The following is a 24,203-nucleotide window of genomic DNA, read 5'->3' on the forward strand; positions in this document are numbered from 1 at the left end:
TCATCCAATGCTTGCCTTCAGGACTTCTCCAGAGCCTCTCCTATCCTCTGGAATGCTCTACCCCAATCCGTCCGATTTTCTCCTACTTTATCCACGTTCAGACAATCCCTGAAAGCTCATCTCTTCAGAGAAGCCTATCTGGCCCCCATCTAACAACTGTACATTTATCTTCTCAATCAGCACATTACCCACAGTTATTACCTCTTGTATCTCTTGACCTTCCCTCTTAGATTGTAAGCTCTAAGGAGCAGGGCCCTCTGATTTCTACTGTATTAAAGTGTATTGTATTTTTACTGTCTACCCTCAAGTTGTAAAGCACTATGTAAACTGTTGGCGCTATATAAATCCTGTATAATAATAATAATAATAAGACCATAGAACTCTTATTTGCTCCCTTTTGGTCTGTTAAAGTGATACTAAACACACACTGTTTAATTTGCATTGTTCCTTCTATTTTGGTATATGAATGATGGTAGTGTAATTGTTTTAATAAAAGAAAACATCTGAGGACCCTTTTCCTAAGCAATATACAGATCTTTCCAAGCCTGTCTGCAAGGAAACATAAGCAGTAGGAGCTTCTAGTCCTTTGCTACTGGTCACATGTTCAAAAAAAAAACAGCCTCTGTAATACAGAGTAAAAAATAATTGATATCAATAAACTGTTTTAAATTGGCATACAAGTAAATGTTCTAAATCAAATCTTTATTATTTTGTGGAAGTAACATGGTATGGCCAAATTTCTGCCATTTGCAGGCTGTGTCACGCCCCTCCAGCCTGTACGAGGGAGGTGAAGCTTCCATTAATCTACATGTAATATCCCACCCCCATTGTGTTTAGCTGGTTAGTGGTCATAGAGGAGGAGGGAGGGAGCGGGCTGTCATTTACCACTGTGTATACACCCACATGTGTGACTCTATAGTCACATGGGCTGCTCAGATGTGATAAGGAGGAAATGCTCGCATAGAAAATCGCTGAAAACTGAGCATGTGCAGGGCTGCCACCACTGCTCTGCAAAATCCCTAGCTGAACTGTGAGGTTTTTTTTATAAGAGTTTATTGAAATTTTAAGTATACCATTAAAAGTCTTTAGTTATATATGTCAATCCACTTCCTCTGGACCCAGGTCATCCTGGACCTGCCCTCGGCCTGTGACTGGACATTGAATAGAGAAGCAGCACAGTGATGCGCTCATCTCTCTGTCACTCTCCTCCTATCAGCATGCTTCTTGCCAGCACATGAACTGATTGGCTTCTTGCTCTCACACTCCAGCCTTGTTGTACAGCTCAACAGATACCAGGTCACATTCAAATACTTATACTTCTTGTGTTTTAAAAAAAATACATTTAATGATGTACTAATAAATACAGAGCTGCAGTTAGTGTCTTTTATACAGTATCTGCCTAGAGTTTCAGCAAGTCCCTGCAAAACAAGTCATTATATTTACCTCTCCAGTGGCCCATGTCTCCTATCTTCGCTCCAATGAAGCACTCAGCCTATGTCAGACTCAAAAGCAATGTATCTCATACATCATTTATTTTTATTTTTTATTAAAATGTTTTCAGCTTTTGCCAAATCATAACGGTACTTTTCTAGCTGACAGATGTAAACCCACACGGAATCATATTTAGTTCCCCTGAAGTATCAAAAACAATTGCCTTTTTTAATATTTTTAAATTATTTGCCAGTAAAACAATTGACAAGTGTATTTTAAAGAATGACTTTTAGTAGAGTTGTTCTCTAACACTTTCACTGCCGACAATGTGAGGCTTACATCGGCAGAATCAGGGGCTTTTGCTATAAATCCATATAAATATTACAAGCCAACTGTTGGCTTGCAGATGAAATACAGCCGATGGATCGCTTCCACTAAAATCAGGAACATGAGAGTCCCTCTTGCCAAGTTCCCAGAGCTCCTCTTACCACTCACGAGCCTGGGACTGGCGCGGTGGGTGTTGCTGGGTAGAGGGTGGGGATGGGGACCAGCGAACATTTGTTCACTGATTTCCCTAGCTAGAAAGAACCTGGAAGTGACGTGTGTTATGTCAGTTACAGTTTCGAATGTCACTTTCCCTGGGCACTGTGTCCAGAGGAAAAGCTAATGGTGCACAATCTGTGCTCCATTAGCTTCAGTGGAAAGCAGGGGAAACATTAAAGAGAACCTGTAACACACTGTAGCTGCTGACTTTTAACATTAGGACACTTACCTGTCCAGGAGTCCAGCGATGCTGGCACCGCAGCTGATGTTTCCATCGGCTGGTCGGGTGCTGCTGTCACCATTGCGGGTAAGGGAACCTGGCAATGTAGCCTTTTGGCTTCACGACCGAGTCCCTACTGCGCATGCGCAAAGCTTGCTGCAAACTCCCAATGGCCCGGCTGAAGGGGAGGGAGGAGGAAGGTGGAGGAGGAGGGAGCTGCTGACGTAATTGCCGTGGCCCAGTGTCCCGGAAGTGGAAAGAAAAATGCACTTTAACCCCCCCCCCCCAAAAAAAAGGCCCACGCACATGTAAATGCCAACAAACAAAGGAGGATTGTGCTCCACACATTTTATATTACCGCACCGGGTGATCGCCGGGCTATCATTTTAAAGTAATTCTAAACGAATGACATTTGGACAGTATTATGTACTGAAGTTTGTTGCCGTTTCATAGACAATTTTAAAGTTTGACATGTTTGGTATCTATTTACCACAACCTCATCTTTTACCACAATTGGACAATATATTGCATTTGTGTGCTCTAAAATCAACTTCAGAGTATTTTTTTTTACTGGAAATATGCATTTGATTAAATGTTGCTCCAATATTATGTGACATAAAAAGTTGGAACTATCACCATTTTCTTTTCCAGGGTCACTGCTTTCAGAAAATATATAATGTTTTGGGGATCTAAAACAGTTTGTTTTGAGGCCTGAAAGATGCAATGAACATGCGTGCAAAAAATTAAAAGTAATTGCAAAAACAGCTCTGGCAGCAAAAGGGTTCCAGCAAATGCTTCCCCACTCCTACCAGTCATAATCTGCCTGCAATGCACAGAGAAGCATAAAAAGACCCAATGTTGATTTACTAAAGGCAAAGTGCACTTGCTCCAGAGCTTAGTAAATGAGATAAAGCTTCACTTTGCAAAGAATACTCAATCAATGCAAGTAAATTCTAAAACATGGTTGGGTGATAGAAACCAGCAGAGCTTCCCTTCATTTCAGAACTTCCCCTTAGATCTAGAGCAAATGCATTGAAGTGCACAGTATATTTGCCTTTAGTAAATCAACCTCCCTGGTTCTGAAAAAGGGTATGTAATGAATATGAATTTATTTCATTATCACGTCAATGGTGAAATTGTCCTTCAAATGTATACCTAGCCATCAGCCTGGAGTTCTGTTTTTAATATTTCTAACAAGAATAGGTATAAAGAGAAAATCCCTTTTAATAAAAAATATCTTGAATTGGATTGTAATCAAGACCTCTAAGTGGACTTGAAAAATCGTCAGAATTCTTATTGCATTGCATACATTAAGTCAATTCATGTCAACACAGAATGGCGGCTTTATACCAAAAGAATGCCTTTTTTTAAAACAGCATTTTATTCCTTGAGTAAAACAAGGGGGTCCAGTGTGTCTTTTTGTTTCAGCATGTTTACTTGCTAATGTAATTTTCATGCTGAGCTATGTGTCTATGAAAGAGCCATCCTTATTTATATCTTGGTATAGCACGTACTATCTTTGCTACTGGTAATGCCTACTTACAGTATATCTTCACATTAAATGACATGTAAGTATGTAAGTGCATACTTACATGTATCTCATATCTCAGAGCCATGTGGTGTCGACTTCCGGGTTGCCGTCCTTTGTCCACCTTTGGGAACTGCGATGCACCACGGCTGCCCTTGCCAATTCCCATTTGGGGTGGGGACGGGTTTAGCCGCGTAGCATCGGCACCACACCTCCCGTGCCGGCCGTGGCTTCACGGCTGTGGCGCCTGGTGGTTTACCATTGGCATTTCTTCCACAAGGGAGCTTAGTTGGTGCCAATCGCCTGACCGGCTGTTGCCGATTGGGTGATGACGCACTCCATCGTAAGTCATGTTGGGGGTAATTTCTATGCATGACTGACGGGGTACACATTTACCCCCTTTGCAGAGGACCACTCTGTAGTTTTTTCCTGGGCCCACTTGGTAGCAATTTTTCTACCATGGACACTACAGCAACTATAAGGCAATTGGCTCTGAATGAGAAAATACTCACTCCCTTTCTTTGTTTATATACATTATCTCACAAAAGTGAGTACAACCCTCACATTTTTGTAAATATTTTATTCTATCTTTTCATGTGACAACACTGAAGAAATGACACTTTGCTACAATATAAAGTAGTGAGTGTACAGCTTGTATAACAGTGTAAATTTGCTGTCCCCTCAAAATAACTCAACACACAGCCATTAATGTCTAAACCGCTGGCAACAAAAGAGAGTACACTGTCGTGTTTTTTGGTCAGGCAACGCACTGACATCTTTGCAGCCATTGTGCTACATGCTGGGTGTTCAGTGAGCCCCTGTACCTTTAAAAAGGGGTGGCTCCCCTTCAGTCCACCTATTCTCACCTATCCATGCGAATGCATGTGCCTCCACTGTGCAGACACTTATAAGTTAGTGTTAGGTACCACAGATACCAGGGTGCCTTGATGAGGCTTTGTGGCTTACGCATGCATTTGCAAATGTGTGCAGACTAAACTCCTGCTTTTAACGCATACTGTTAGACAGGTTATTTGGTTGTCTGCAGGCTGGTGGTAAGTTAAGCTTGGTTTTTCCCTTGGAGTTATCGCCTTGTTTGTTCCGTGGTGATCTACCTGTCAGTCACATTACCTCTGCTGACACATGCAGAAATAGACAGGGAAGTGGCTAGTATTTGCTGTACTACTCTGTTCCCCTGCTGGCCCCTTCTCCCCAGGTGCTTGTACAGTGCATCCAGGAAGTATTCACAGCGCTTCACTTTTTCCACATTTGGTTATGTTACAGCCTTTTTCCAAAATGGATTAAATTCATTATTTTCCTCAAAATTCTACAAACAATACCCCATAATGACTACGTGAAAGAAGTTTGTTTGAAATCACACATTTATTAAAAATAAAAACGAACAAAATCCCATGTACATAAGTATTCACAGCCTTTACTCAATACTTTGGTGAAGCACCTTTGGCACCTATTACAGCCTCAAGTCCTTTTTGAGTATAATGCTACAAGCTTGGCACACCTATTTTTGGGCAATTTTTCTCTCATTCTTCATTGCAGGACCTCTCAAGCTCCATCAGGTTGGATAGGGAGCGTTGGGGCACAGCCATTTTCAGATCTCTCCAGAGATGTTCAATCGGATTCAAGTCTGGGCCCTGGCTGGACCACTTTAGGATATTCACAGGGTTGTCCCGTAGCCACTCCTTTGTTACCTTGGCTGCGTGCTTAGGGTGGTTGTCCTGTTGGAAGATGAACTTTTGCCCCAGTCTTAGATCCAGAGCGCTCTGGAGCAGGTTTTCATCAAGGATGTCTCTGTACATTGCTACATTCATCTTTCCCTCGATCCTGACTAGTCTCCAAGTTCCTGCCGCTGAAAAACATCCCCACACTATGATGCTGCCACCCCCATGCTTCACTGTAGGGATGGTATTGGCCAGGTGATGAGCGGTGCCTGGTTTCCCCCAAATATGATGTTTGCCATTCAGACCAAAGAGTTCAATCTTTGTTTCATCAGACCAGAGAATTTTGTTTCTCATGGTCTGAGAGTCCTTCAGGTGCCTTTTGGCAAACTCCAGGCGGACTGTCCTATGCCTTTTACTGAGGAGTGGCTTCTGTCTGGCCACTCTACTATACAGGCCTGATAGGTGGAGTGCTGCAGAGATGGTCGTTCTTCTGGAAGGTTCTCCTCTCTCCTCAGAGAAACGGTGCAGCTCTGTCAGAGTGACCATCGGGTTCTTGGTCACCTCCCTGACTAAGGCCCCCCTCAGTTTGGTGGGGCGGCCTGCTCTAGGAGTCCTGGTGGTTCCAAACTTCATCTATTTACGCATGGCGGAGGCCACTGTGCTCATTGGGCCCTTTAATCCTGCAGAAATTTTTCTGTAGCTTCCCCTAGATCTGTGCCTCGATACAATCCTGTCTTGGAGATCAACAGACAATTGCTTGGACTTCATGGCTTGGTTTGTGCTCTGACATGCACTGTTAACTGTGGGACCTTCTATAGACAGGTGTGTACCTTTCCAAATCATGTCCAATCAACTGAATTTGTCAATCAAGTTGTAGAAACATCTCAAGGATGATCAGTGGAAACAGGATGCACCTGAGCTCAATTTTGAGTGTAATGGCAAAGGCTGTGAAAACTTATGTACATAGGATTTTTTTTTTTTTTCTTTATAATAAATTTGCAAAGATTTCAAACAAACTCCTTTCACATTGTTATTATGGGGTATTGTTTGTAGAATTTTGATAAAAATAATGAATTTAATCTATTTTGGAATAAGGCTGTAACATAACAAAATGTGGAAAAAGTGAAGCACTGTGAATACTTTCCAGATGCACTTTATGTGACATTATCTGGGATGGACAGGAGGGGAGAGGGGAACAGCGTGTCACTAGAGGACTGAGAATAGCTGCCTATGGATAAGAAGGAAGTCAGTACAGTAGTGTGCCAAGCAGTATCCCCCACAGTATTCCCTGCAGTCTGTCCCATGTAGTGCGCCCAGCTGTGTCCCCCCCCCCCCAATGTACCCTGCGGTCTGTCCCATGTAATGTGCCCAGCTAAGGCCTCCACAATTTGCCCTGCTTCACCCTCATGTAATGAACTATGCTCTCTTGTAATGTGCCCTGCTCTCATGTAATGTGCCCTGCTCTAACGTAATGTGCCCTGCTCTCACGTAATGTGCCCTGCTCCCATGTAATGTGCCCTGCTCTCACGTAATGTGCCCCGTACTCATGTAATGTGCCCTGCTCCCATGTAATATGACCTGCTCCCATGTAATGTGCCCTGCTCTCACATAATGTGCCCTGATCCCATCGAATGTGCCCTGATCCCATGCAATGTGCCCTGCTCCCATGTAATGTGCCCTGCTCCCATGTAATGTGCCTTGCTCTCACGTAACGTGCCCTACTCTCACGTACTGTGCCCTGATCCCATGTACGGTGCCCTGATTCCAGGTGATGTGCCCTGTACCCATGTAATGTGCCCTGATCTCATGTAATGTGCCCTGCTCTCACGTAATGTGCCCCGTACTCATGTAATGTGCCCTGATCCCATGTAATGTTCCCTGTACTCATGTAATGTGCCCTGCTCCCATGTAATGTGCCCTGCTCCAATGCAATGTGCCCTGATCCAATGTAATGTGCCCTGATCCAATGTAATGTGCCCTGCTCTCACGTAATGTGCCCTATACTCATGTAATGTTCCCTGCTCCCATGTAATGTGCCCTGTATTCATATATTGTGCCCTGATCTCATGTAATGCTCCCTGTTCTCATGTAATGTGCCCTGATCTCATGTAATGTGCCCTGATCTCATGTAATGTGCCCTGCTCTCACGTAATGTGCCCTGCTCTCACGTAATGTGCCCCATACTCATTTAATATGCCCTGATCCCATGATATGTTCCCTGTACTCATGTAAAGTGCCCTGCTCCCATGTAATGTGCCCTGCTCCAATGCAATGTGCCCTGATCCAATGTAATGTGCCCTGCTCTCACGTAATGTGCCCTATACTCATGTAATGTTCCCTGCTCCCATATAATGTGCCCTGCATTCATATATTATGCCCTGATCTCATGTAATGCTCCCTGTTCTCATGTAATGTGCCCTGATCCCACGTAATGTGCCCTGATCCCATGTAAGGTGCCCTGTAGTTTACCCACCTCCCCTCTTTGTACTGTGCCCTCCTGACCCCTGTACTATCTCATCTTGGACCCAGAATTGAACATCTGTGCGAACAAAAAGCAAGCACAAGTTTCACATTAAATAAGTAAGTTAAAATACGAATTCTATTTATTGCAATTTCTAAAAATAAGTGTTGTTATATCAACAGCTTGCTGATCACATAAATGTTCCTTGAGCTGTAGATAAGAAAATTATTTCAGGAGTTCCCTGAGATCTCAAACTTTTTGCCAGGTGTTCCTCCAAGATAAAAAGGATGAGAAACACAGATATAGAGTATGTAATTGGGATGTCAGCACCTGAGCTGTGAGCACATGGAGTTGGAATGACAACATTTGCTCTTTATAGGTTTTAACTGCTGTCTGCAAATATCAAAATGCCTTGATGGGTGGATATCAGTCTGGAGGTGTAAGCTTTCCCAGAACGACAGTATTTGCATGCATGCACATGTGATGCTGAGTTTTCATGATTGAAAGAACTGAAATCCAATGAATGAAAGGGGCGGACCAGGGACAGTCAAGTCGAGGAGAAAAAGGATAGATGATGCTGGATGTCTTCCAGGCAGAAAATGAGGTGGGCTCTATCTGACTTTCTGCAGCTTCTAATGCACATTGTGAGAAGCTCACAGTGTGCAGTAAAATCAGTGCAAGCAGTTTCAAAACAGAAGAGGAGCCTGTACAACTGTGCGAGACTGAAGATAAGGCTGGGAGGTCCACTTTAAGTGGACAGGGTGGAGGAAAACCAGGAAATAGACAAGAGCTGAGCAAGGGTCAGACACAGAGTATAATCTAAGCAAAAACTTTTCAGACATTACCTGATATCTAGTTTCAATGACATTTCCTATTCTTCAATCTGTACTTTAACCTCGGCAAACATGTCATTGTCTGTGAACCTTACCTATACGTGCGACATCCAAAGGGCTAGACCACGTACTGCTGACTTCTCAGAACAACTACGTCACAAAAAGCCATTAAAATGCCTGGAATAAAAAAAAAGAAAGAAAGAAAAGAAAAAAAACACACATATTATGAAGCATACTGTAACCAGACATGTGGAGGAAAACGCAAACAAGAATCCACATACACTGTTGAACAATATGTAAAGTAAACCTACCACAACCCTATAGAACTCACACTGAGCAAACTACAGAAAAATAATCAGAGAGGTTATTTTCAATGACAGGTAAGTGTCAAAGAAGAGAACTAGTAGATTTTGGGGGTTATTTACGAAGGGCAAATCCACTTTGCACTACAAATGCAAACTACAAGTGCAAAGTGCACTTGAAATTGCACTGAAAGTGCACTTGGAAGTACAGTCGCTGTAGATCTGAGGGGTAGATCTGAAATGAGTGGAAGATCTGCTGATTTTATCATCCAATCATGTGCAAGCTAAAATGCTGTTTTTTTTTTTATTTTCCTTGCATGTCCCCCTTGGATCTACAGCGACTGCACTTCAAAGTGCACTTTGCACTTGTAGTTTGCACTAGTGCAAAGTGGATTTGCATTTCGTAAATAACCCCCATAGGTGGCTGAAAGTGATTGTAAATGTTTATTTTTTTTTTTTTTTAAACATGTTATACTTACCTGCTCTGTGAAATGGTTTTGCACAAAGCTGCCCCAATCCTCCTCTTCTGGGGGTCCCCCACTGGTGCTCCTCCTCTCCTCCGTTGCTGGTGGATCGGATCGGGTGAGATCTGATGAAAACGGACATGCTGTCCATTTTCATCCGATCTCTCTATAAAAACCAGCGGCGCGCGACAAGCCCCTCCCCGCTCAGTGAGCAGAGAGGGACAGAGAGATCAACGGAGAGATCTCCCGCTGAGCCGGTGGACCGAGGAGGACTCCGTGGAAGCGGATCCGCCTCGTGAGAATGACGCCTTAGACCATGGGAGGGGATTCAGACAACCAATGTAGCATTATCAGTTTGTGGGCCAGAAAGAGGGTCCTGGAAAGGGCTTCTCTGGTGTGGTGTTCCCATTCAAGCTCTTCTAAAAGATTCAGCAGACAGTGTTTGGGGTCTAACAGGACTGACACCTGGAACACTGTGTTCAGGGTATCAATCACCCTCTTCCAGTATATGTGTAGTTTGGGGCAGCACCACAGCATATGTATCAGGTCCCCATGATCCCACATGCATCTAGTGCACGTTGGTGTGGGTAGCAGTCCCATATTGTGTAGCCTATGAGGTGTGTAGTAGACTCAAAATGTTGGCATTTTTTAATTTGTTTAGCAAAAAATAAAAAAAACCCAGTGGTGATTAAATACCACCAAAAGAAAGCTTTATTTGTGGGAAAAAAATGATAAAAATGTAATTTGGGTACAGTGTTGCATGACCGCGCAATTGTCATTCAAAGTGCAACAGCGCTGAAAGCTGGTCTGGGCAGGAAGGGGGTGAAAGTGCCTGATATTGAAGTGGTTAAAGTGGAACTAAACCCTCCTATCCTTTCCAGCCAAGGAAGTTTGATCTGTAACTGCCATAGTGCTGCACATGTGATCAGTTATGACATCAGCCATTTGATAGCTTAATAGTTTAATGGAAAGCACAAGCAAATGTGACAGTTAGCATTCCCAGCATGCCTGAAATGTAACTGTTTTTGAAACTGTTAAATTGATAGGTTTAGTTCCACTAAAGAAGAACTTTACCCATCAAAACTTGATAAAAAAATAATGTTCAGAAATTACGTGATTGCTAACTGCCACATTTGCTTGTGTCCTCAACAAAACTGTCAAACCATCAAATGGCTGGTGTCATAACTGATCACATGTGCAGCACCATGGCAGTTGCAGATCAAACAGAAGCAGCTTCCTTGGCTAGAAAGGATAGGAGGGTTAAAACCCCCATAGATACCTTTTTCTTGAAGCCTTCTAGCCAGTCCAGTGGCATCACAGGAGGTCCTTCTTCTTCCTCTGGTGGCAGTGGGGGATGGACATTCTTCCAGGACTAAGCAGCAGTCAAATAGTTATGTGTGAACACTGCTTAGTCAAGGAGTACTGTGAACCCAGCATGCGTTATGAAGCGCCCCTCCCCCAGGGGGTTTGTAAATGACAGGCTGGGCTCACTAGAAATGAGCAGAATGACTGAGTAACCTTCTCCCCTGAAGAGGACTGTTGGTCCTGGACCGAGGAGGAAATCATACGGAAACATGGAGAGGATAAATGTAGAATGACAGGAGCGGGTGAGGTAATCTAAAATGTAAAAAAGAAAAAATCCTAGAGTTCTAGTCTGAAAGGTTACCAAAAAAATGCCTATGCAGGCAATGGGCAATTGTAGATAAAAACATTCTGTACAGCTCTGACTAACGTTAAATATTGCCCTAACTATAGGTGTAAGCCATTTACGTACCTCCCGGAGTCTGGCTAAAGAAACACCCGGAGATGGCATCATCCCATCCTGCTTTGTTGCTAGGACGTTGCTAAGACACTCCCAGGCACTCAGTGATTATTCAACTTTGGTTAGAGCTGCACAGTTTGTTTGTTTTTATCTACGGGTGCCCCTTATCTGCATAGACAGGTTTTTTTTCAGTAAAAGGTGAACTAACCCTTGGAGAATTCTTTTTCATTAAAATGGTGTTAAGCCGGCCATAGATGAGTCAAAATTCAGGCAGTTCAGTGGTGACCGGCCACGTTTGTATCCACCTATGGGTGTCTCCACTTAACAGAAATCAAACTGAACCTTTGACCATTTGTCAAAATACCATCATTGTGCAGATGTTATAGGTAAATTCCACGCTCAGGATAATAGTGGGTAGCAGCCCCCCCTGTTGGGTTCCCAAGGGAACTTACAGAGATAATAGATAGGAGATGGGGTAAATGGCGCTACCCTATAAACAAATGAGTACATAAAAAATATATATAGTATAGAGGGTGCCAAATAGTGGCTAAACCTATAGGCAAAATGTGTGTATACGTAAACTACAGTGTTAAAAAAAAATTGTGATACACCAAACAAACCAAATGTGTATGTGGCAGGTACACCAATGTAAATAATCACCAGGTAACCTCCCAAACTAAATAAGGGGAGTGGGTGTATGTCTCAGAAGAGACTGAGGCTAACACCTTGGCATAAACCCAATGGGACACAAGTATCTACCACAATTAGGCTCCATTCACACTAGCGTGTTTTTTGATGCATTTTGCAGAAATGCATGGGAATTTAACATGGGTTCCTATGGAACATGTTCACATCAATGCCTTTTTGTACCTCTGTGTTTTTAGAAAGGGTCAGGGACTTTTTTCATGCAAAATGCAGCGTTTTGCATGTAATAGAATTCAATGGACCAGCATTAAAAACGCAAGTGCAGCGTTTTTGCAGCAATTTTACAGCTTTTTTGAAGCGTTTTTGGCTTTTTTTTTTTTTTTTTTTAGACTTGGTTATCTGTATTATCCCATCAGTTCCTCCATCAGGCTCTTCCGCCTGTCCTCTCAGACTCAGGGGGTGGACTCCAGTCAGGACTTCCCAGACCATTTCACAATGTCTCCGAGCGGGGTCCTGCCCTGCCACACTTTTATTGATCTTTTCTTCCTCCTCTGGAGTCTCACTTCACCTGCTGAAACATCACAGGTCTGCACATGCCAACCTGAAGATCCCTGGTCTAGTGCACTGCCTTCAAAACCAAAGAAAATGTATTAAAACCGCCAAAGTCATTCTCACAAACATGAGAAGATAAAATGCGTACAGAACATAAACCTCCAGTGACAGGGATATCTCACCTCTACGCTCGGAAACTGACGCGTTTCAGGAGACACGCCCCCTTCCTCGGAGCTCTGATTTGTTTTGAATTGTTTTTGATAAATATCTGTGCAAATAAAAAAAAGTGCAACAACCACCGTTTTATTCTCCCGGGCCTCTGCTTTCTAAAAAGATGTCCTATTTGGGGGTTCTAAGAAATTTGCTATTAAACAAATGCAGATTTCAGTGTGTGAGAGAGAAATGTCAGAACTGGTCTGGACTGGGAGCGGTGAAGGTGTGACTGGGCAATAAAAACCTGATGGAGGATCTAACCCACCCATTACTAATGAGAGCGCTTTTATTGCTGACTGTGTCCTTATTGGAGAGATTTTCACTCACTTCCTGTCCTGGTGACACCCGGAAATAGAACAGGAAGTGAGGAGAAATCTCTCACAGGCAGAGGTGACAACCCTTCACAATGACATGAAGCCAGGTTGGGGGGGCGGCTATAATTAGTAAATGGTCTTCAGCGAGCTGCCCAAATCCTACAACAAAGGGCAGAGAGTTGGCCCGGTGACACCCGGTGAAGCTGCACTTTACCTACCTCACTCAGCATCCCTCCTCCTCCTCCTCGGCCGGGGTACCACTGACTACTACACTGACAGCAGCCCCGCCCCTCCGTCACCGCAACCGACCAATCAGCTCCCAGAAGAAAGGATGACAGGCGGCTGGCTTATCCAGTCACAGTCTTCCTCTCCAGCGCCTTCAGCCAACGGCGGCGCGCCCTCCCTCCTCGGCGTTGAAAGGGGCGTTCCGTAGTCGAACCTCCCCGCCCCCTCCCCCGCCGTCCAATAGGCGCTCAGGAGGGGGCGGTGAACGAGCCGAGACAAAGAAGTGACGGGCGTTTGGGAGGGCCAGTCGCGCTCTCCGCTGCCGCTGGGCGGGGCCGCCGCCGTCCAATGGCTCCGCGGTGCTTTGCACGCGCTGAGGTGGGCGGGGCCCTGCCGGACTGAGCGACGGGGGGAGCGCCGAATGAGGGAGCTGGGCGGGGCGGAGGGCGGCCAATGGGCTGGCTGCGGAGTGCCTCAAATGGTCTGGGGGCTCAGCTGATGTCTTCCAGCGGAGTTGTTTTGAACTGCAGAGGAGGCGAGTGCGAGGGGCACGGGGGGAACATGACACCATGACGGACGCTGATATCCCCTGGACCGTGGTGCTGGGGCTCACCGCGACCGTCACGGGGCTCTGCTTGCTGCTCTTCCTCTACATCTATGGGCATCTCTGGCTGCTGCTGTACTACAGGCAGAAGAGGGCCAGTTATCAGAGCGCCCTCCTCTCCCTGTGCCTGCTCTGGGCTGGCTGCAGGACCGTCCTCTTCTCCTTCTACCTGAACAACTGTGCCCGGGACAATGAACTCTACCCATTCCCCTACTGGCTGCTCTACTACGCCCCCATCTGCCTGCAGTTCTTCACCCTCTGTCTGCTCCACCTTTACTTCTTCCAGGTGAGTTCCAGTGCACTTCCTCCTCCCGCCTGCGGGGGGCGTGCTACTTCTCCATCGGAATGGGGGAAAACAAATGGCTGCAGTACCTCCTTCTCACCACCAGGGGCGTGCCGCTTCATTGTAGTAAAAAGCGTGCAGTTCCTCTCTTCACCACCAGGGGCGTGCCGATTCTCTTCCTTTTCCTAGTAAAAGAAAAAAAGTTCTGCTTCTTGTCAGTAGGTGGTGTGCTATCTCATATAAAAAGTGCCTGAATGTGGAAGAATGGGGGGTACCCCTTGCTAATAATAACTATGCAAGTCCTCTTTCTCAAAGTCCTATGTTGTCTTCTTCCCTCCTTCCTTCCCCCCTGTTGTATTCTTCTTCCCTCCTTTTACTATGTTCAAATGTGTTCCCATAGCAGTTCATCTAAGGGTTGGGGGTAATAAAAAAAAATAAATAAATAAAAATAAATATATTAATTTTTTCCGGGGGGGGGGGGGGGGCACATTTGGTGGCAGTTTACCTTCTCAGCTGTAGGTGGGTCTAACTGCTTCCACCCCTCCCCTAATTTACTTGTAAATCTTTACTGTGCTCAAATATTGTATCCCTGTAGCAGTTCATCTAAGGGTTGGGGGTAGTTCCCCCCCCCCCCCCCTTAGTTCCTGTGGGGGCACATTTGGGGTTCAGGGGTGTGCTACCTACTCTCCCATCTGCTCACATTTCCTCACTCTGCTGAGCTATGGCAGTCCCCTCCCTACTTCACTTTACTTATATTTTTTTTTTTCTCCACTCTGCCCACTTAGTGTTCCCATGGCAGTTCTTCTAGGGGTGGGAGATTATATATATATATATATTTTTTTTTTTCCTCTTTTCTAGCAGCTAACTTGTCTCCTAACCCCCCCCCCCCCCCCCCAGCATCTGAGGGTCAAACACTAGGTACCAGCACTTGCATGCATTTACATCCTCCAGTCTGCAGGGGGAATCTTTCTTTCCTACATGCTATTACCCTGTGTTCAAGTGGTTGTGTGAAAAAATTCTCTCTCCGCCCCCCCCCCCCAATAAAGTTATTCTCATCTGTAATGGGTGATATCCTTGGTTACACCTAAGCCTCAGGGGTGCTCAACCTCAAACCAGGAAAGCCCATGCTCTGGGTTGGGGGGGTCGTCAAAGGCCAGGTCGTGATCAACAGGTTGCTGACCGGCCATCATGGCGCTGGTCATGGAGAGAGCAGGAGCTGCATAAGCCAATTCTTCCTCTGTAGTGCCGGTGTCTTGCCGAGAAAGTTCCCCCAGCGGATAAGGTCCCCCTTGTACGGCGCAGTGTTTGCACAGTACAAACGACTAGGAGCCGCCGAAGATGAAAAACTTCAGTCAGCTGTACACGGCGCCTGGGTCCAGGCTGGAGGCCCCACCATCCAAGTGGACCTAGAGGGGGAATAAAAAAGTGCCGCCTAAAGCAAGGTTGTGCCCGAAGCGTGGCGAGCAAAGCGAGCCCGCGAGGGGCCCTCTTACAGGCGCCGTGTACAGCTGATTTCTCTTCTATTCGCCTTTGGCTATTTCCGCTGGCTCCTACTGCGCAAGCGCTGCGCCTGCGCAGTAGAGGGGGGTCCTTATCCACCTTATCCTTTCTCGGCAGGACACCGGCTCTTGTCCCATGTGGTGTGATACCAACTAATGCACTTCACTTGGTACCTTTCTATCAGCCTGGAGAGCGATGCCAGTAGAAGCTCAGGAAAAAGTCAGCATATTAAACCTCACATACGCTGCACTTTTGCAATGGAAATATTGGCTCTTATAAAGGCTCATTGGGCTACTTTCAAAGTCTATGACTATGGAAAAGCACAGCTGACATGCAGGAAAGCAACAGGTGCGCTGCCCCCGCAGTGAGGGTGAGCTGTAGTGCATCAGTGTGAAAGTGGCCTTATAGGGGGCTCAGTAAAGTAAGGGGTCATTTGATGTGGGGGGGGGGTCAACAGTAAAACTCCATAGTTCATTGTGGCCCTCAACCAGTTACCAAATCACTTAAGTGGCCCTCGCTCTTCAAAATATTGAGCACCACTGCTGAACCTCCTTTACCTCTTCCCCAAAAAAAAATGTTCTAAATGTTTCATCTTTGAAAGAAAATAAAAATGACATCACTTTACGCACTGTTTTTAGGACGTGATTTTAGCATTTGGCCTGTAGGGGACACTAGCTCCCTTTCAGAATAAAGGGCTGATGTTTTGTTCTTGGGGTTTTTTTTTTTTTTTCCCTCTTCTGGGTGGAAATAGGTGACATCATTTGCTTTGTACAGCACTGAGCTGCTTAGTGTGCTTGCTCATGCTGAGCTCCTGGCAAATGCAGTTCCTCCTGTTGCCTGGAGGGGGCAAACTCCCTTCCAGGCCCAATGAATGGTGTTCAGTAGCCTCTTTTGGAAATCCCTTTCTTACAAGGGCTCAGCTAGCTACACAGGATGAGGCTAACCTCATTCATTGGTAACATTGACCTGCGTGCAGATTTCGGCACCTTCCAAGGAAAGGTTAGCCCTGAGCCAATAGAAATCCGTTGGGCGGCTGAACGCAGAGTTTTTACTTCTGTAAAGGGCTGATCATTGGTTAATGCACAGCTCTGATGGAGATTCTTGTACTCCCTCCATGAGTAAAAGGGGTGTTCTTGTAGTTGGTCCTCCTTTGTGCTGCAATGGGTGATGTCACCCATCCGGTGTCCGGGCCTCAAAAGCTGTAGAAACATTGCCTTTTAGAGTTTGCATATTAATGTTGTCCCTGTGTGATGGTCCAGGTAGGTTCCCTGTGATGCCCATTAACCCTTTGCACACCCCAGAGCTTATTACCATCTTATAATTGTGTGACCGTTAGGCTCAGTCCCTGCAAGAGGCCATTGTGATTTTTGGGGAAATGAGATCTTGTGGCTAGAAATGCACATCGAACATTATTGGTTAACGCTGCAGATTTTTACCTTTTTTGTGTTGACCGATCGCCTGCTGGCAGAGTGGTTCACCTTTTCTGCAGGGGGCACAATTGCTTGCCATCAAGTTTGGGGGGTGGACTGGGGCGTCTGTTACTAGTGTGGTGGGAAAGTAGTTTTTTTTGCCCTTTGTGTAACAGTAAGTGACATCTACATTTAGGATGACTTACAATCTTTTGTCATATTGTGGGTCCCATTCACACCTAGGGCATGCATGAAAACACACCTTGCCAAACTTCCCAGAATTCATAGTAAACAGATGCACTTGGCCCTTCAACATTTTATAGTGCACAGATTTGAAGTGTGTAGGATTTTATTTTTTTGGCAACAAATGTCATTTTCTGTAATCCTCATTATTTTTGTAAATATATCCTAAATATGAAAAAGCGACTACAGAAAACGATGAGAAGTTTAATTTTTGATTTAATTTTTTTTTTTTTTGCATGGAAAAACTGGTTAAATGGCGTAAAAGGGGATGTACTATTTTAATTTTTTTTTTCTCCATTCAAACAAAATGGATGTACACTTTTGCCATTTTTCTATAGTCCACCTCATTCATAGGTGTCTTTGACTTTTGTATTTGTCTTATACAACAAAATGGATGTATGGAGATATATATAAATCCTGTATAATGTACACTTTTTTTTTTTTTTTTTGTTGTTTTTTTTGTTTTCCTTTGTTCAGCAGTGGCTGAGCTTACCTCACTGGGAAGCTTATGAAGACTTTAAAAAGCTGCTTGTCCTGCCTTTTAACGGTCAAGGGACCCAAGGCTTTCTGCTGAGTAAAGACTGATTTTTAGATCTAGCCTTTTATTTTTTTTCTTATTCAGTCGCTTAGCTTGTTTGTGCAGTAAGGGGTGACATCACTCTTGGCACTGCTGATTCATCGTTTGACCTGCAGGGGGCATGTTCCCTGCTGAGTAATAAGGATGATATCAGCTCATTGATCTGTTCTTGAAAGCAGTGTAATTGTGTAGCATTGATGACATCCCCAGTTAACTCTCATTACCCCAGAGCTTATGGATGCATGATCACCCTGACCCCATGCACCTGGGGGGAGGGCTTAGCTTTCTTTTTCTTTTTTTTTTTTTTTTTTCTTCTGTACGCTCTCCTCCTGACCAACAAAATGTTTGCAGTGACAGCTGCTGTATCACCTCTTTGATCTATGCTCCCTTTTTGCTAAGGTTCTCCTTTTTTTTTTTTTTTTTTTTTTTTTTTTTTTTTTTTTTTTTTTTTTTTTTTTTTGGACCAGTCTACATAGCGAGTGGACTGAATCGCCCATCGGCTTTGTGTTTAGGGGAGTCTGACTGTAACTGCTATGTTCAGTCTAAAGCATAAATAGGAAAAATTCAAGATTTTTGTGTGTATTGCATTAATCCCTTGGAACCAAGGACCAGTTGGATTTCTGTTCTCCACAGGGAGATGTGCTTTTGATTGGGTGTTACTGCAGTTCGCTCTTCACCTTGTTGAAGTCTGAAAATGAGCATGAGATACATGACCTCTGTTGGGTCAGATTTGTTCAGGACTCGCGTGTAAATCTCGTTGCTTGTTTGTATAGTGCAGTTGTGCTCTTAAAAAGCTTTCAGACCGTCTGACCCTCCTTTTGTTGTGCAAATGCGGTCTGATCAAGCAGCGAGGATCATATGACCTTGTTTTTCTGTAGAGCTGTCGGGTGACAGGGCAGATGTATTTTTAGGCTTATAATATAAGCTTTGTTAAATGCTTCTTAGTTTTAGACTATTGAGGTATAATTTTTTTTTTTCTAAATGGCTTACATTTTTGGGTATCTATTTTCCTCCATACAAGGTCCCTAGCCCTAAGTTTTTTGGCTTCCTTCATTGAAATGTGTAGACTTTTGATCTTGAGCCATATTGGTCCCATTGCAATACAGGTAAGTAGAGTTGGGCGAGCGTTATGGTTTGGGCCGAACATTGACTGTTCACCCGTTCAGGAATGTTTACCCTGCTGAACGCCCTGCAATGCACAAAAGCTGGTTAAGGAGCAGGGCCAGCAGTGTCCTTAACAGCCAAGGAGTCATCAGTTGTCAATGGGCTTCCCTGCTGACGGTGTTAAAAAAAAGAAAATGGCGTGGGCCCCCCCCAAAAAGTCATACTGGATCCTTCGAGCATGCAGGAAAGGGGGGGGGGGGGGTGAGCAAGCGTACCCCCCCAATCATACCAGGCCATGTGCCCTCAACATGGGCATGTCCCCATGTTAAGGGTCTCTTCCTTTTAACCCTTGCCGATGGTTGTGGGGGGCTTTTCAGACTCTGGAAGCCTCCTTTAACAATGGGGCACCCAGATCCCCCCCACCTATGTGAATGAGGATGGGTGAAATCCTTCACTGAAAGTGTCACAGTAATAGACAGTTTTTGACAATTTTAAGTGTTCCCCGATGTAAATCCATCATCAATCACGACACCGCCACCACCCTAGGAGGAAAAACAAACGCTCCCGCTATGAAGGCTGGCCGCCGGGTGCAGGCTCCGCCATTTAACAGTTCTTATATAGGTAAAGGGTGGGGTCACCTGGTGGCAGCATAATTGTTTCTATTTGACTTTTTATTTTGTTGTCTGCGGTGGGCTAATGGTCAGCTATGTACACTGAGTGGGACCCTACACTGTCCCCCCTTTTTTAATTTTTTTTTTTTCCCTCAATAGCTGGGTGCTGGCAATTGCAACCACGAGTCTATATTTTTTCTTTAGAAACCTAATTTTTGCTGCAGCATGTTCTATATATGCTACAAATGTGCCCCTTTACAGGCATACTAAGGGGACCTCCCAGGCACTATATTAAAAAAAAATATTGCATTGATCTGTCCCCAGGGCAGTAGCCAAACCCTTTTTTATGGCCAGTTATTTGCACAAACCTTCAAAATGGGCACATTTTTGTTTTGTTTTTTTCCCCAGACTCATGGCTTTCAATGGGGTTTTCTGTTCAGGTTAGTACTTTCCCCTGTTCGGGAGTTCTGCTGTGAACTGTACAGGGGGGTGTTGGGCCCATCCCCAGGGTAATGTGAAAATTGTGGCACGGCTTGCATCTTTAGTAGCCAATACCAGCTATCAGCACAAGTTAGGTTTTTCTAAGGAATGCAAATTGCAAAATGATTGAGTCGACCTGCTAATGAGAATATATAAATTTGTGCTCAAATTCATGCATGAGCCCAGCAGCTCCAGCTGCTGCCTTGGAACTTCATTGGATAGATTGATAGCAACAGGAACCATTTACTCCCACTGCTGTCAATCAAATCCAGTGACACGGTAGCTGGGGCGGGGCTGAGTCCTGTCTGTCAATGGATGCAGCAGCAGGACTTGGGAGAGCATGTATGGGTGCCCCCATGGAAAGCATCTCTCTGCAGGGGGCAGCCGATGGAGGAGCCAGAAGCGCTGCCAGGACACCCCAGAAAAGGAGGATTGGGGCTGCTCTGTGCAAAACCCTTGCACAGAGCAGGGAAGTATGACATGTTAGTTTTTTGTTTAGCAAACCTTTTACAATCACTTTAACCCCCTGCTGACCAGCTGCTGTCATTATACTGCAGCAGGTCGGCACAATCCCATGAATTTCTGTAGGTGTATGTCAGCTACTAATTGGGAACAGCGATCTGTCTCCTCCAGTCAGTCACATCTCCATTTTATTTTCCAAAAAATATGTAGAATAAAAGATCAGCCTAAACTGATGAAGAAACTGTTTTTTTCCTTGGATATTATAGCAAAAGGTAAAAAAAAAATTTAGTGTAAGCTCCTTGAGGGTAGGGACTGATGTGAATGTACAATGTACCGTATATACTCGAGTATAAGTCGACCCGACTATAAGCCGAGGCACCTAATTTTACCACAAAAAACTGGGAAAACTTATTGACTCAAGTATAAGCCTAGGGTGAGAAATGTGCAGCTACTGTAAGTGGAAAAGAGGGTCAACAATGCCCATTTGCAGCCTCACTGCCCATTTGCAGCCATAGGTCCCCCGAACCTCAAACTCTGTAGTTAAGGGTTCCTAGATGCAGCCAAAATTTGGGGTCTCTGCACCCAAAAGGTCCTGAAATGACATTGCTGTAGATGGACACAGTTGACCGAATTTAGGTCCCTGTATCTTTGGGCCACTTGGTACTAGGAACCCCAAATTTGGTGTGCAAACCCAGTGGAAATGGCACTACAACACATCCAAAGCTGGGGTTCCTAGCACGAAGTGGCCCCAAGATACGGGGCCCCAAGATACGGGGCCCCAAATTCGGTTTGGAAAATGTCAAGCACTTAAGCGAGAATGACCTTTTCTGAACCGATTTTTGGGGCCCCATATCTTGGGGTCACTTGGTGCTAGGAACCCCAGCTTTGGATATGTTGTAGTGCACACCAGATTTGGGGTTCCTAGCATCAAGTGGCCCCGAGATACTGGGCCCCAAATTCGGTTCAGAAAATGTCAAGCAATTTTCTGCAGAAGAGTGACATTTTCTGAACCGAGTTTTGTGCCCCGTATTTCGGGGCCACTTGATGCTAGGAACCCCAGCTTTGGATATGTTGTAGTGCTAGTTCCACTTTTCACTGGGGTTCCTAGCACCCCCTGAGATACGGGGCCCCAAAGTTGGTTCGGAAAATGTCATTTTTCTGCTGCAGAAAAGTGCTTGACTCAAGTATAAGCCGAGGGGGGCACATTCAGCACAAAGTGCTGAAAAACTCGGCTTATACTCGAGTATATACAGTATATGTAAAGTGCTGCGTAAATTGTCGGTGCTATAAATGTACCTGAAATATTTCATTTTTTTTTTTTTTTTTTCTTAGTGCAATAAATAAATCGCAGAGGTGATCAAATACCACCAAAAGTAAGCTCTTTGTAGGGGGAAAAAAGGACGTCAATTTTGTTTGGGTGCAACGTCGCATGACCGCAATTGTCAGACACAGTGCTGTTTCCCAAAAAATATCCTGGTCATTAAGGGGGCAAATCTTCCAGTCTATAAGTGGTTAAGGATCATGATCATATGAAGCCATTTATCACATATGAGTTTGGATACTATTTAGATCAAAATGACAAATCACCCAAATGGCCCTGATCAAGTTTTCATCCCCTGGAATGTTTTGCATTGATACACACAAGGTGATGGTTGTGCACATACTAGTTTAACCACTTCAGCCCTGGAAGGAAGATTTGGCTGCTCAATGACCAGGCCATTTTTTGCGATACAGCACTGCGTCACTTAAACTGACAATTGCGTGGTCATGCAACGTTTTATCCAAACAAAATTGACACTTTTTTTTCCCCACAAATAGAGCTTTCTTTTGGTGGCATTTGATCATCTCTGGTTTTTATTTGCGCTATAAACAAAAAAGTGACAATTTTGAAAACACAATATTTTGTACCTTTTGCTATAATAAATATCCCCAAATTTTTTTTCTTTAAAAACTAATCTTTTCCTCAGTTTAGGCCGATATGTATTCTTCTACATATTTTTGGTAATAAAAATCGCAATGAGCGTATATTGATTGGTTTGTGCAAAAGTTATAACGTCTACAAAATAGGGGAAAGATTAATGGCATATTATACCTTTTTTTTTTTTTTTTTTTTTTTTTTTTTATCGGCACTGCGACATGGCGGACAGATCGGACACGTTTTTGGGACCATTGACAATTATACAGCTATCAGTGCTATAAAAATGCACTGATTACTGTGTAAATGTCACTGGTAGGGAAGGGGTTAACACTAGGGGGCAATTAAGGGGTCAACTGTTCCCCAGTGTGTTCTAACTGTAGGGGAGTGACTGGAGGGAATGACAGATCGTGGTTCCTAGCTAGTAGGAACTCTCAATCTGCCTCTTCTCTCAGAACAGATTTGTGTTTACACGTGTCCCTGTTCTGCTTCTTGTGCCCTCAATTGCACGTGGCTGGCGGTCATGTGCATCGGCACCCTGGCAGCGCAGTGCGCACCTGCTATCCTGCTTTAAGGAGCTGATGTACAGCTACGACGGTTTGCGGGATCGTGCCGACCTGCCGTGGTATGACGGCGGATGGTTGGCAAGCTGTTAAAAGTTAATTTCCCACATCCATGACTTTTTACATTGCAGTTAGTGTCTGTTTTATAAATGGTCATAGTTGGCTCTCTCGTGAATGCACTGAGCAGGCTTGACACTGAGCCATGGGGAGCAGAAAAGAACTGTCAAAAGAACTGCGTTATAAGGTAATTGAACCTTTATAAAAATGGAAAATGATATAAAGATATCCAAATCCTTGAATATGCCAGTCAGTACTCTTCAATCACTTATTAATTGTAAAATTCAGGGATCTTGACGCCAATATCAGGTAGACAAAGTAAACTTTGCAGCCACAACTGCCAGAAATTGTTCTGAATACAAAGAAAACCCACATGTAACCTCTGGAGAAATACAGGCTGCTCTGGAAATGTGTGGTTGTTTTTATGTAGAAGAAAAATTAGCTGCATTGTCATGCCATAAAGAAGCCTTTACTGTGCCAGTGCCACAAAAAGCCTGGTGAGGCATGTCAAGGTGTTCATATTTTAACCAAGCTTTTTTGTTCGATTGGCTGTTGGAAGGGGCTGGTGGGGTGATGTACATGACTTCCTGAAAACATCACAGCCTCGGTACCCCTCGAGCCCTCAAACCTGATGTAAGCAATGGGAGGAATTATGAAAAAATCAAAATGGATGTCAGCCTGGAGGTGTGGGCAGTTGTATTGGCATGCAGACTATCCCCACATGTGATGCCAAAACTCAATGATTAAAAGGACTGTAATTGAGTAAATGGGCAGGACAGTGGGGATCAGGCTGAGAGGAGTGCTGGATGTCCTCCAGCCAGGAAATTGGGCTGTTTCTGACTTGCTGCAGCTTTGTGAGATGCTCGAGGTTGTGGCACGGCCCCTTTTGATTTTAGTTGATGGCACCACCTGTCAAAACAGACAAGCCGTGGCCAAGAAGCAAAGCCTTGCAGCTGGGATAGTAAAAATGGCTAAACCACCTATTTTTACCACCTGTATGAAGGAGGCCTAATAAAGGCACAAATGGCAAAGCCAACAGAGGTTCAAACCTTTCCCTACCCTATTTGAAGCAAGATACATTGTTGCTGGGGATATGGCTTCTTCTTATAACCTCCTTGTCCTGATTGCCTATCTTGCCTCCTGCCCCTCCCCTTTTTTCCCCCTACAGGAGCTCTGAGCAAGTGCTGGTATCTTGTGGTGAATGACGTCATCCTGCAGCAGAGCGC

At 44.6% G+C, this 24,203-nt stretch overlaps 2 protein-coding genes across 6 annotated transcripts in view; one reads left to right on the plus strand and one right to left on the minus strand.

The window, feature by feature from the left end:
* Positions 1-13,315, minus strand: part of TXNDC16 (thioredoxin domain containing 16) — a 171,013-nt gene extending 157,698 nt beyond the window's left edge. The window contains exons 1-2 of one of the 3 annotated variants that reach the window (XM_073609963.1): positions 13,163-13,314; positions 8,788-8,869 (exon numbers count right to left, since the gene is read on the minus strand). The gene's annotated coding sequence lies outside the window, so the exon portion shown is untranslated. Of the gene's footprint in view, positions 1-8,787; positions 8,870-12,599; positions 12,635-13,162 lie in introns of those variants that run through there. The other 2 variants (XM_073609964.1, XM_073609965.1) reach the window with 2 other exon arrangements.
* A 284-nt stretch (positions 13,316-13,599) lies between these two features.
* GPR137C (G protein-coupled receptor 137C) overlaps positions 13,600-24,203 on the plus strand; it is a 97,853-nt gene continuing 87,249 nt past the window's right edge. For all 3 annotated transcript variants that reach the window (XM_073609967.1, XM_073609966.1, XM_073609968.1), the window contains exon 1: positions 13,600-14,059. In XM_073609967.1, coding sequence (XP_073466068.1) covers positions 13,739-14,059 — 321 coding nt within the window. In that variant the 5' untranslated portion in view covers positions 13,600-13,738. The remainder of the gene's footprint in view (positions 14,060-24,203) is intronic.

The sequence above is a fragment of the Aquarana catesbeiana genome, linkage group LG13, assembly GCF_042186555.1.
Source record: "Aquarana catesbeiana isolate 2022-GZ linkage group LG13, ASM4218655v1, whole genome shotgun sequence".
Taxonomy (NCBI): Eukaryota; Metazoa; Chordata; class Amphibia; order Anura; family Ranidae; genus Aquarana; species Aquarana catesbeiana.